The 14071-nt window shown below is 27.1% G+C and overlaps 1 protein-coding gene across 1 annotated transcript in view; it reads left to right on the top strand.

The window, feature by feature from the left end:
- LOC136090652 (torsin-1A-like) overlaps positions 1-12700 on the top strand; it is a 61073-nt gene extending 48373 nt beyond the window's left edge. The window contains exon 4 of the mRNA XM_065817478.1: positions 11528-12700. Within this exon, the coding sequence (XP_065673550.1) occupies positions 11528-12375 (848 nt within the window). The 3' untranslated portion in view covers positions 12376-12700. The remainder of the gene's footprint in view (positions 1-11527) is intronic.
- Positions 12701-14071: the final 1371 nt, after the last annotated feature.

Raw genomic sequence — 14071 nt, forward strand, 5'->3', positions numbered from 1 at the left:
TTCTTGCTTAAGATTGATTTAGAACCTTGGATCCAACTCAATCTTAAGCAAGGAGTGAGACAAGGATCCTGTCTCATACCTAGTTTCCTAATCCTACTGATTTGGAACCTAGGTATTAGAGAGTTATACTGCCCGTACGGTGTAAAAAAGATATAGTCTTAACTATTTGGAGAGGTAGATTTTTATTGAAATGATGTTTATTAAAAAGAATATCCATGTTGCAGTCGTCAAAAGCCCTTTCAGCATTTAGCAAAAATAAATAGTTAGAGAAATTGTTGCGGTTAAAATGCTTAAATGTTTCGCATACAAAAAATTCTACATGGAGGATTGAGCTCTTATATTAAAACGACATTGAAGTTTATGAGTTCCTTTTATCTTTTGGCATATGATTAAGATAAGGTATTCTAAAAGTTTAGTAAATATTGGAATAATACTGAAACCGCAATAATTGTTTGAATTGGTTAGTGATTTTTTTTAGGATTTAACTAGAGGTATGATAGTTGACGTTGACATTGATGAAGGGGTCCATCCGCGATTAATTCAAAAGTGAAATAATTTTCTCAACCATTGTGTTAGTGCTCACATTAGGCATGTTTTAAATGTTCTGCAGAGATATTGTAATGATTCCTGGATTAATTGGATTTTAGACAAGAAATAGCTGACTTATTATTTTCACTAGTATATAATATCTCAACAGGACTTTTGCAAGGTGAAACTCGAAGATTAGTAAATCCATCAGTTAATCTATAGTAGCAAACTCTGCGGTGATGGATTCTTTATATTTTTATTGTTTATATTAAAAAGTTTTGAATTTGAATCCTTTTCTATACACCTAGAAGTATTACAGAAGTTTTTTGGGTTAGAGTTTTCAAGTTTTTTAATTTTTATGTATTGTTGATATAGTCTATTGTTTTGGGCTGCTTTGACGGCTTTGCGGAAATTTTTGCGAGCAAATATGTACTGATTAAAGATAGCCGAGTAATGTCTTTTGTGAATTCGGCTTTATTCCAGTTTTGAAAAATAAAGGAAAGAATTTTTTTACTTTGAATTTTATTAAGAAGTCCACCAGGATTTTGAATGTATAGATCGTTTCTTTAACTTTAGGTGTTCTTTAAGAGCCAATGTTGTACTCTTAGTAATAGTTATATAGATTTGGGTAAGTTCATTCTCGAAATTACCAATAATTTTAAGCTTAATGAAACTCAAATGTAAATGATCATTATAAATTTTATAAAGTCATAGTTATTCCAACCATATCTTGGAATGCTATAGTTCTCTGTTATATTATTTACATTTTCTTGATGATGCTAACCTTCAAGTCCAATTGAAATTGATAGTGGTGAATAATCACTTACATTTTGAAAAAAAAGGAGTAATAACAATGCATTTATAAAAGAAAAGAGATGTATTCTTTAATGTAGCGATATGATCAATGTAAGAAGAGTTTGGCAATGTGAGATGTTGATATGTGATTGCAGCTCGAGAACCTTTAGATACGTCGACTAATTCTGAACCATTTGAATCAGTAAATTTTGATAAAACCTTAGATAAGTTGTTTTTCTTCGGACTTGATCTTTCTAATAGATTATATACTCCGTAAAGAAATAATTGGAAATCTCCAAGTATAACTATCTCACCTATTCCCTCATGACTATTCATAATTACTTTTAGTTTGTCAAGTATTTTTTTTTTTTTTTTTTGCTGCATGCTTTCTTCGTGAACGGAAGTGATTTTGCTGCGTAATAATTGAACAAAAATAATGCAGTATTTTTAAGTTTTTATTATTAGTTTAGTTATTTTTATTTTATGGATATATACTATGAATTTACCATATAAATTTTTTTACCTTTTTTACTTTACTATTTTGCTACTTAATTTGGTATTTTTTTGTCACCATTATTGAATTCAAAATACGAATACACTGTTAAAAAATTCGCAGTAGGTTCAACGGAAAATGTCCGGCATTAAAGTGACAGCACTTTCTCTGTAAAAATTAACGGTATCCATAGTTTCCATTATTCGTAAAAGTCAACGGAAAAAGTCTGTTAAAAAAGATGCAGCACTTTCACGGTAAATTTACGGTTTCCGTATTTTATTTTTTCCGTTCAAATTAACGGAAAAACACCTTTAATTCAGCAAATAGACAGTTAGTTAACTCATTTTACAGAGTTCAGAAATAAATGAATGGAATTTATATGTTGTTATTTAAATGTAATTTGACTAATAAGAAACTAATCATACTTTAAATGATTAAATATTATAATAAAATACACATCAAACAAAATAAAAAATAACTCAATAGTTTGAGTACTTTTAGCCACTTACTAAACATTTAAGAAAATCTTTTTTAATCATATAGATTATGTGAAAAACATGCTAAAATATATCAATTTCTGAAGATGCACAACTATGAGTAGCTACTTACTAGTTTTTTTAAATTCAATTTACTTGGACTTTTTACAAATGAACTAATCATGTTGGTGAAATAGTTACTATAGTAATAATAGTTATAATAAATATAAACAAGTTATATTATATTAGTTAATATATATATTATACAATATACATGATAACAAAAAATATTTTATTATGAAAAATTGCACTATATTATAATAGTTTTTATATATACTATATTATAAAAGTTGTAATAAATATAATCAAAACGTGTTTTGATCTATTGATGTTCCGCCCATTCAAATAGGGCTAGTTTGTTTACAAAACTCAAAGCTTTTAGGTGAGGTCTGACATAGTGTTTTTTAACAACGTTTTTTTTGATTTAATTTCCTATTTCAGGATTCATTTTTGCGATACATCTACTTAATAATTAGATCAGATTAATAAATCATTATTTACAGTAGAAAAAATAGAAAAGAAGGTAATATTGAAAATATTTAAAAATTGTATGTAGAGCTTACAGCTACATCAGTAGCTGTACACTCGGGATGCAATCAGGAGGCAATGATATAGAAGTAAGTGTATGTTAAAAGTAGATAAACTTAGAGAATACATTGCAGGTAAAGTGAAAAAGTTATGGATTTTTAAAGATTTTTTATACACAAGTCTTTCATCACAAAATTTTTTATACAAAAGTATTTTATCACAAATGACCCTTATCATTGTAACTTCGTGTTTTGGCGAAAGAGGAGTATTTTTTGGAGTAAACTCATGATTTCAGCTGGCAGCATTTCCAGGGAACTTTAAAAACATATCTACAATTGACAAACATAGAACTGAGAAAGTTAGATTTAGGTACATTAAAATTCAAGGATGGATTGAAACCAAAACCAAAGCATGAATCTGAGAAGAACTTTCTATAGCAATATTTCATTTTAAAACTTACAATTAAAATTGTCAGTATAATAATATATAAATATAAATAAATAACTAAATAATAATATAAAAGTTATTAACATTATAATTTCTATACTACAGATAAATATGTCGAAAACAGCAAGTTTATTTAACTTGAATAAAGATCAGTTAACGAGAATAAAAATTATGAGAGCTTTTTTCAAAAGACTGCACTACAAAGAAGTATATATAAAAATACATCTAACACACTATTTTACAGTGGCATAGGAAGGTTTTTATATGTTTAAAATAACTAACTTTAAGACAAATAAAATAATCCAAATTTTTCTGTGTTCAAATGTATAACAAAAAAATTCTTCACACAAAAAATTGCTGTGATAGGAGAATGGGAATAAGAAATCCTAAAATCTTCGCTCCCTATTATAAACGTAAAGGCAATGAATTAAATTATTAATTTTTAATCTTCATAAATATAAACTAGTTATGTATTCATCAACAGGTTTCAAATTTATATTTATATTATTTAGTGTTCAGTTTTTTGTTATTAAGTAAAGAATAACCCTTACCACCCTGAATTTGAGGCGGCCAAAAACTTCACATGGTTTTAAAAACAGAACACTGAATAATTTAAATATAATCATTAAATGTAAACATTTGCTCACTTTTTTTGCTTATCTGAATTGATACGACTTTTTTAGAAAAAGAAGAAAAAAATAAATATTAATGAATAAAAATATTGCTACCCATGCCGAACCCTCAGTTGATCTAGCAGCACTCGGCTACGAGTCAGGCTATTTATCAGTTAATTTATGTACTGAAGCCCTAGGCAGCAGGCTTATTCAGTATGACGTCACACTGCTCACCTCATTCAGCAACATAAGATATAAATATATATATATATATATATATATATATATATATATATATATATATATAACATATATAAAGATATATGTTTATATATATATATATATATATATATATATATATATATATATTATATAATATATATATAGAATCCTTTCACTTTTCTCAATTCTATATTGTGCTTTGCTCCTTTTCCATAATCTGTCAAGGCAGAGCGCCAACTTGAGAGTTCTATTGATCTGCAGCAAAACACATATCTTGGTTTAGTATCATCTATAAGATCTTTCTTAAGCCAATGTTGCAAGTTATCATTACTCAACATGTCGTCTTTAAATCCTCTAAGATGCTTCACTTTTTTAACTTGTTCTATACTTATTCTAACTAAAATAACAATACTAATCTAAATTAAAAATATAAAGCTTTATAAGAAATAAATGTTGTTAGTAAGATTTAAAAAATAAACAACTAATCACATGTTAAGCAATTTTAAAAAAAGTAACAGCAGTTTAAAAAAAAAAAAGTACATTTTTTCCAGCACCAATGTTGCTTAAAGTATCAATTTTCCAGTTTTTCCAGTACGTTTTTTAAAAGCAGCCTTTTTTTCAGTTTTACCACTAGAGTGAATACCCTGTTATTTACCAATGCTATTTGATCATTTTGTTATGAATTGAATTTATTCATGTTCATGTTATTTAGTGTTTCTTCTACATACTATAAAAACGTAACACTAAATAATTTGAACTTTGAAAAATTCAATACGTAAGCAAAGGTTTTTATAGGATATAAATCATATACAATATAGGAAACCAATTTTCAGAAGTACCTAGGTACTTCTTTACATCTTTAATAAATATCTATATCTATTTATTACAGCATCTTTAATCTAAATTAAAGAGAATTTTTTAAAGAAGTGCGAATGCACTTCTTTAAAAACATATAACACTTGAGATCTAGTAAAATAAATATAATATATTAAAAACTTTAACTTGATATTATTTGCGTAGATAATTTATCCTCATGAAAAAGAAATACGGGGCTCTGTAAATTAGAGACTATTCTAAAGTATACTGAAATATACGGTTAAAGTCCGAACTTTAAAGTTACGGAATTTCTCCTTATAAATACGGACATAATCATATAAAATGATGTGATTATTTCAAAAGTCTAAAAAGTAAAAGCAGAAGACTGTAATTTATTGAAAACAGATTTTTTCCGTAACATACCGAGGAAAGTCTGATAAATACTACGGAGTTTTTTTACAGTGTATGTACCGCGTTTAGTAGATGAGATATTTTCTAATTTGATGTGTGATTCATTTACGTTTGAAGATAACTATCTGAAAAACTTATATGAAACATGCTCTCACCTGATGGATTTAATTGTTGAAAGTTTGAACACAGTTTTAGAAAATTTGATTCAAAATCAAATTTTCTAAAACTTATTTACTGAAATCTTTGTATATATTTGGCACAAAACAATTCAGTGATGTAAATATAAGGTAGGACTCCGAAAATCCTACTGAAAAAAATCTTCGCATTAGATTTAAAACTTCTTTATGTTTAGAGGATATTTATTTATTTTAATATGCAATATGTAAAAGCAATTTTAAAAGATACAGTTAAGGCCATAATTGACCAAAAATATTGAAATTATTTGTGACAAGTTTTTAATCTCGTCAGTATAAGAATTATTTACTATGACAAAGTCCATTCAAAAAGAAAACAAAGCAATAGAAGTGGAGCTCTGTCTAATCCGTGAACAATTAATTCATTAAAGTAAACTTGTTGAAAACCTTAAAGTATCAAACAAAAATACCCAAAACGTAAAATACGTTTTTATGCATTGTATGAAAATGAACGTTTTAAACAACGACATTCGAACCCAGCAAACACTCGGTCTAAAAAAGGAGTCTTTAAGGCGTATAAAAAACGTATAAAACGTTTAAAAGATGTAATAACAACGTCTCTATAGACTAATTAATTTTACCTTTAGAAAATAAGCATAAAATTTTTTAACCTATATTTGGAACAAAATTTCAAGTAATTAAAACTTTTGCCAGGAATAGAATAATTCGTTAATTTGAGGTCTTTAAAGGTGGTTTAAGCAACCAAATTAACGAAGAACAGCTTAATTTGCATATGGAAACTGAGTTAGGCATCACACCTTTATCTATTACCTTATATATAGAAAACGAGTACAATAGATCATATAGAGTCTCTGTATATATTTCAGAAAAAGTTAAAATAATTATCCCTTCTATTTGGGATAGTAATATAATTATTATTCCGTTTCGGAAAAAGCGCATATATTCCATTGATGCCCAATATTTCGGAACTAACGCATAACATAGAAAATTATATTAATCAAAATGGGTTCATAAAATATATTTAAAAAAAGAAAACATTAAAAAACCGTTTAGTATGTGTACTTTCAATAGTCAGGGACTTAAATTAAATATTAAATAAAATGAGAGCTTAATAACTTCTAATGAAATAAAGTTTCTATGCAAACACTGGGTTTCAAAACTCGAATATTCTATGATGAAAAACATTTGTAAAAACTCCCACTCATTACTTTTCAGCAAGGCAAACACACACCAACAGGGTCGACCTTTTTGGGAAAATGCACTATTTGTACGAAAAATCAAATTTCAAAATAGAAAGACGATGATATATTTAAATAAAATGCAGAAAGATGATAATATATTTAAAATAAAATTACAAAAAAATGAAACCAATATTATTGTAATTGGCATATAATTTAATCTCAAAGCAAAACAATCAATAATGTACAAGTTTTAAAATATTTTGCAATGTTTTTATTTCGCGTTTTTTCAATCTAACTAATGTTTTAATTTTTGCAAAAATTTTTTCACTTTCATTTACAAAAGACATGAATTAGTTAAATAAAACATTAATATAAAAGCGTTTTGCATTACTTTAATAAAATGTTTAATAAGTTTTTAAGTAATTTGTTTCAAATTCAATTAAAAACATGATAAAAAGAAATTTTTGCTAAGAGTTTGAGTTTTTTGAGTTTAATATGCATGCTAGCGCCTTAAACAAGAAAAAAAAAAGCAATTGAAAAAATAAATCAAAATAATTTTGTATGTTTTATTTTAATTGCATATATTAAAAAAAACTAACAATCGCATTAATGATGGCGTCATTAATGGTACACGTGATATACAGATTTTTGACCTAATTTGATATGTTTCTTCCAACAAAAATAACTTACTGAAAAATGATCAGAATCTCTTGAAATTTTAAAATTGTAATCTTTATTAATATTACTATGTTCTTAGCGAGCAGAAAAAAGTTACTTTTAATTTTGCCAGATTGATTGTCAAACTTTAAGTTTCAAGATAAAAGTAAAAACATGTTTATGTAAAAATAGTATTGCTTGTCTTGTTTTTATAAAATTTTAAAAAGTGATTTGCACAGAACACTTTAAAGAAAACTAGGTAAAACCATAAAAAGTTTCAGCTCAATAGCTTTTCTAATCCTCGTTAAGAGATCACAAACATCGTACAAATTAAAGTAAAAAAATCTTGGGGAAAAATTAAATAAAAAGAAATAAAACATTGAAACAATAAAAATTAAAACAAATGAAAAAAAACCAAAATGCTCCATATTCATATATTTCTTTATCTCAAGTTCACTTTTATCGCTAATATGTTTCTTGATTACAAGAAGTTTCCTTCTTCTTATTTTTACTGAGCTGGTTGACTTTTTCTTAGATTGCTTAATAAGGTGAATGTCAAATTTTCCTAAACCTTCTTAAGTAAAATACCTGTTTTTATGCCCTAGTTTTTCAAAAACTAGAAGCAATCTTTAGGTACCATCATTTTATGCAATAACAGCAAATTTGGCTCACCCTTTGTATAATGTAAAATTGTAGCAAAAGTCTTTTTTATCCTATAAAGGTTTTCACTAAGTTGTCCTATCATCATTCCAACATAGTTTTGAAGAGTGTTCATCACTTTATTAGTTAGAAAACCTTTACTTTCCCAATGCTTTTACCATCGGTCAAGTTTTTACACTTGTAATCGGCTTTAAGTTTACGAAGACGTGTTCCGACACCCTTTAAGTCATATCCTATACATTCAGGTGATGGTATGACCTGGATATGGCTTTGATTTGCAAATTTCATTAAAAGATTTTGTATCACCATTTTCAATAAAGAGTGTATTTCTTAGACAATGAATAGATCGTAAAAAAATGTTTTATTGCACTAAATTTGTTTGTATTTTGATTTCAAAACTCTTTTTCCCTGAAGAAGACTGCAATCTACCGCACTCTTTTGAAGAACAAAATGTTATTTTCCAATTACATTCAGTGCATGAAACATTTAAAAAGTGGGCAAGACTCATTTTCTTTGATAAAAGATGTTCAATTTCTATTGCTGCAACACAAACAGGGCATCGTCTGACTATATTTGCAAGAGACAAAAAAAATCACTGTCAATAAAACAGTTGCGTCCAGAGGTAAAAGTTGAAGGATCACTTTCAGAAAATGAGATATTGATTTTTTTTCGAGGCACTGATTTGTTATGACTCAATTTATTGTTTAATACTGTTGATGTATTGGCTTTTGTAGCAAACCCTTTTTTTTCTTGATTACTATTTACTATAATTTCTTTCAGAACCTATTCCAAGTAATAGTAACTTTATTAATTGAAAACATTCTGGTTTTTTTAACTGAAGGAAATAAGAATCAATAACACAACCTTTATTTAGAAGCTCTGAGTTTAGAACAGTTTTAGGGGCTTCAGCTTATACACTGAATAAATTAAAATTTTTTTTTTTTTTCGATAAAAAATTAAAATAAAGCCTTAAGGTGAAAATGAGATATTAAGATCAGGTTTCTATCATGACATATTTGAAAAAATGTCGTTGCTAAGGCAATTGCTATGGCTTTAGAACTCTAAAAGGTTATTTAGAAAGGCAAATTTTGCTCGACTCTATGAGTTTTTAAATTACACAAAATTTTCATGAAAAACGATACTTATTGTTCTCAAAAAATAATTATTGAAATTTTAAAAGAATTTCAAATAATGCTTCTTTTACCCCCTGCTACCACGTTACGTTTTGCTTATCGTTATTTTTTTAGCGCATTTCTGAAACTTTTAAATCATCAAAACGTCTTAACAGTCGTCGTCAAGTTCTTAAAAAAGTAATCGTTTGCGTGTTCAACAATAGCATTCGTTGCACCCAATCCGTAATCAAGTCTGCTAGATAATAGCACTAAACTAAATATTTTGACCATATAAAGCATTATTGAACATTATACATAACAAAGCTAGGTCATTGTTACCTTCTTTAAATTAAATATTGAAAGATATTTTTGAGATTAATAAGAATTTAATGAAAAATAAAGATTTGAAAACCTTACTGCAAGTCTATAAACAGTGCCTCGTGAGATTTTAGGTTTAAAGGTCTAGGCTCATAAAGTACTATGGAGAGTGTAATAATATTTTTATGATATCCTCAATTATAGCAATGCTGTACATTCAGATTGGAATGTTCCACCAGGGAAGTGGTCAGATTTAAACACAAAACTTTGTTTGCTAACTTGAAATGAGGTAATTTTAAAATTCGCATATCATAGTGTATTACTAAAAAAAAGTAGATAAATGCTATATATTATCTCCTCGTTTATATATTTACGTCTTTATAATGAGATATTTGTAAATCACGAATTTGTAAAAATGGGGCTCGCTGATAAGACGTTATGTCTACTTCTTGTTATAAGACATTATGTTTTCTCCTTGTAATAAGACATTTTAACTTCTTCTTGTAATAAGACATAATGTCTTCTGTAATATTCTTGGAATTTATTTCATTGCATATGTATACATATGAAAATTCTATTCATGGAAAAAGGCTATGTAAACAAATAATGAAATTTAAAAATATTTATATATATAACAAAATTTTTTTTTTTATATATATACAAAATCGGAATTTTTGTTCCATAAAAATCTACTTTATTTCAATAAAAATGTGTTTTATCTCAATAAAAATGTTTTTCTTAAGGCCAATTTCTCATAAAGTGGTTGATATACGTTAAATTTTTAAATTAAATCCCTTAAACTACTGCAAGTATAATGCTTTTTGAAACTTTGAACCTGTTTTTGTTGTGTATATATATTTTTTCTAAAGCTGATTTTATTAATAATACAGCCCCTTTCCTCTGACAGTGGCATAAAATAAATACATGGGTTAACTTACAGAATTGAGAGAGAAATTAATAAGATAGTAGCTTTAGTAAATACTTATATTGGATTTAACCATAAGTACCATTCTTAAAGATATTTTTATAAGTAACATGTTATAATAGTTGTAAGTTGATATAATTGTGAGCCAACGGTTATCGTAACTTTTTTATAGAATGCGGAATACTTTTATTCTTGGTTATTATATTATAAATAGCTGAATATCTAACTGTTATTAAACTTTACAAATAATAATTGTGGCATCACAAAATACAAACGGTTTAATAATAAAGTAAAGGGTAAAATAATCATCTCACAAGTTGCAAAAATTCATCTGGACCATATTCTATATATGTTAAAATGTTTAAAACTGAATTCTTTAGACTTCTTTTAACACTAATGTTAAAAAGATTTCTAGGGATTTCAGTTTTTCTTAAAAAGGTAAAAATAATTTTTTTTTAAAGACCACTTAAGAATGAAATGGTAAAAATTTTTGTCACCTCTTTCTCAAATGATTTTTGTTTTAAAAACATTTTATCTGTCAAAGTTTTTTCTATCGTTATGAGTAGTTTTAAAATAGTTATATGAAACTGGAAGATAATTTTTTTAACCTGCAATGTTAATAATAAATTTCTTAAAGCACAAGTGTGTTATCGTCTAAATAACTTCTTCAATTAAAATAAACAATTTTAAGATAAACTGTTTTTTAAACAAATTTTTCTGCATCACTCTTTTAACTTTGTTTTGCTGCTGCACTAAATAGGGAATACTTGATATTTTCAATTTTTGATTTAAAAGTGATCATTTTTTAAAATAATTTTAAATGTTTCATGATTAGTTTTGTGGCTATCTTGTTTACTGCAACTTTTAAAACAGATAAAACTTTTACCAAAACCTTAATACAAAATAAAAAAATAATAATAAAACAACAAATATTTTACTAGCTACAGCTCATCATTCTCTTATATTATACTTTAACCGCAGCCCGAAGTTTTAAAATAAAATAAGTTCCTTTTAACTTATTAAATCCTGTTTTTTAATTTTTGTACTAAAGGTTTTGTAGTCCTTTTAACACTCAATGTTTCTTATTTGTACTCAAAAGAGAAAATGTTTATTTTTATTTACATTTCAGAGTGCAGCGAGGAATACTTTAAAGACGGAATTTCATATTTGAAGCAAGACTTAGATACAAATGTTTTTGGCCAGGATTTTGCCATTGAACTTATTGCTTATGTTGTTCGGTCTCATTTTAATATTAAATATCCACAAGCACCTTTGGTTATGTCTTTTCACGGACCAACTGGAACTGGTAAAAATCATGTCTCAAAGAGAGTTGCTGAAACTTTATTCAAAAATGGTATACATAGTAAATTTGTTCATCACAAAATTGCAACAAAAGAATATATACGTAATACGAAGCATTCATTGACGGAATTCAAAACTGAATTATCTGATTTCATTGAAAAAAAGTCAAAGTTATGTGAGCGCTCATTATTCATCATTGACGAAGTTGAGAGTATGCCAGAAGGGCTAACTGACGTCTTGACTCCATTTTTAGACTATCACGATAAAGTTGGTGATCAAGATTATCGGAAAAGCATATTTATTTTTCTAAGCAGTGTTGGTGCTGACATGTTAATCGATCGTTTTGTTAATCATTACAAAAATGAAAAAACCAGAGAGACAGTACCTTTAAAAGATATGGCAAATCTTATACCAACTATTGCTTATAATTCACCAGGAGGATTTAAAAACTCCAAAATTATTTCAAAAGCATTAATAAGTGCCTATGTTCCCTTTTTACCTTTGGAGAGGAAACATGTTAAGCAATGCGCAGAAAAAGAATTAAGAAAGTGTAATGCAGAATTCAACAATTTTACTACGGAATCCATTGCTAATCAATTAATTTACGATCCGAATAATTATTATTCGACACAAGGTTGTAAAACAATTCCATCTAAAGTGGGTATTTATTGTTAACTTTATTAGAAATGATTTAAATAATTTACGTGACTCTTTGTTATTCGGGTTTTTAATTATTTTTGTTCCAAATGATACTTTATTATTTTAAATTTTTATAATGAGGTTTTTTTTATTTTCAATCTTAAACATGAAAACTTATTAAACTTTTTTTTTTAATTCTGAATTCAAAAGTTTACTTTTTGTTGAGTTTTTACAAAAAAATTTTATATTAATTCATTTGTAAAATAAAAAACAATAATAATTACGATAATGTTTTTCTAATTTATATGAAATTTAAAAATAATTAGAAATTTCATAATAAACCGAGTTATGAAACATTTAACATTTATCTAATTATGTTTTGGTGTTTGACAGTTATGCCCATATAAAACATTTTTCCAACTTAAAATAAGGGGATTCTAAACTTTTTTATTGCCATAAATTGCAAACGTTAAAGTATTATTAAATAAAGTTTGAAATCTGACAATAAAAATAAATTAGTAAGTATGTCAATTGACATACATGGCACGATTGAGGACAAGTTGGTTTGATTGAAAATCACTGAATCGAAAAGTTTTGCATTATAAGTTTCCACATTTAGAATATCGCTTTAAATTTATCGCATGTTTACAAAAATATTAACAATTAAACAAGATCAAATTATTCAATAGATATTACTTACAATTACTAAATACTACTTGCCTTAGAACTAAGAAAATATGTCAGCTTCTTTATTAAATGCTCTTTCGTGGTGCTCTGAGACAAATTCATAAGGTCCTCTTAAACACTTTAAACAAAAAGTTAAAAAATAATTAAGGGCATATTGGTTAATTAATGGCCACAAGTTTCATAAATGTTCCCGAAAGGAGAGACTTTTAAACTAACGGAGCATTTTAATCTATTTTACCATAATATTAGTGACTAACGTCTTTATATTAAAAAAACCGTAGTTAGCCTAAAATATGCTTTGTTCAGAGAAAATGTAGTTTAACAGAGATTTCTGTTTTGCTCCAATTAATGGCCTGTTACACCAAATTGTAGCCAGTAACTTATGAATTATACCCTATTTAGAGCCACTTACAATACTCTATATGGATACATGGTCTAACTGGCATGAAGCGGCCCGGGAGGACATAGATAGGGCCCTTTTAGGTAGCAAAAATATGTTAAACCTTTAATCACATAGTTTTTTTTTAAAAGGTATGGGAAAATTAAAATTGATCCATATTTACAATAATTAGTTATTATTAATGTGCATTTTTCTGTGTTTTATTTGTGCATCTTGATTAGAAATAGCAGGGGCCTGGGGGTTATACCCCCAACCTCCCTCTCCATTCCGACTCTTAATATATATACATAATAATTAGTAAATAACAACAGTATTATCCTGAAAATCAAAATAATGAACTATAATACACTATATACTACCAAAAATCTTTTGATTCGATAGCATATATCTTTGGATAAGCCAAAATACCACTGTCAATATTGTTAGCCAAATCCATTCTGCAAGATTGAAATAGTCTTAGACTAGGCTGAATAATCGCTTTATTTGGCATCTTATTACAAAAGTATTTGGTTTCGCTGCTCATGTAACTAGGCTAAAAAGTCTTTCGAGCATCACAGGGGCGGATACAAACTGTGTGGGGTAAAAAGGTAAAAGACCCCATCCCCCTCCCTCTTTCACACCTCCTTTAGGAAATAGCAATCGGAA

Source organism: Hydra vulgaris, chromosome 14 (genome assembly GCF_038396675.1).
Source record: "Hydra vulgaris chromosome 14, alternate assembly HydraT2T_AEP".
NCBI classification, from domain to species: domain Eukaryota; kingdom Metazoa; phylum Cnidaria; class Hydrozoa; order Anthoathecata; family Hydridae; genus Hydra; species Hydra vulgaris.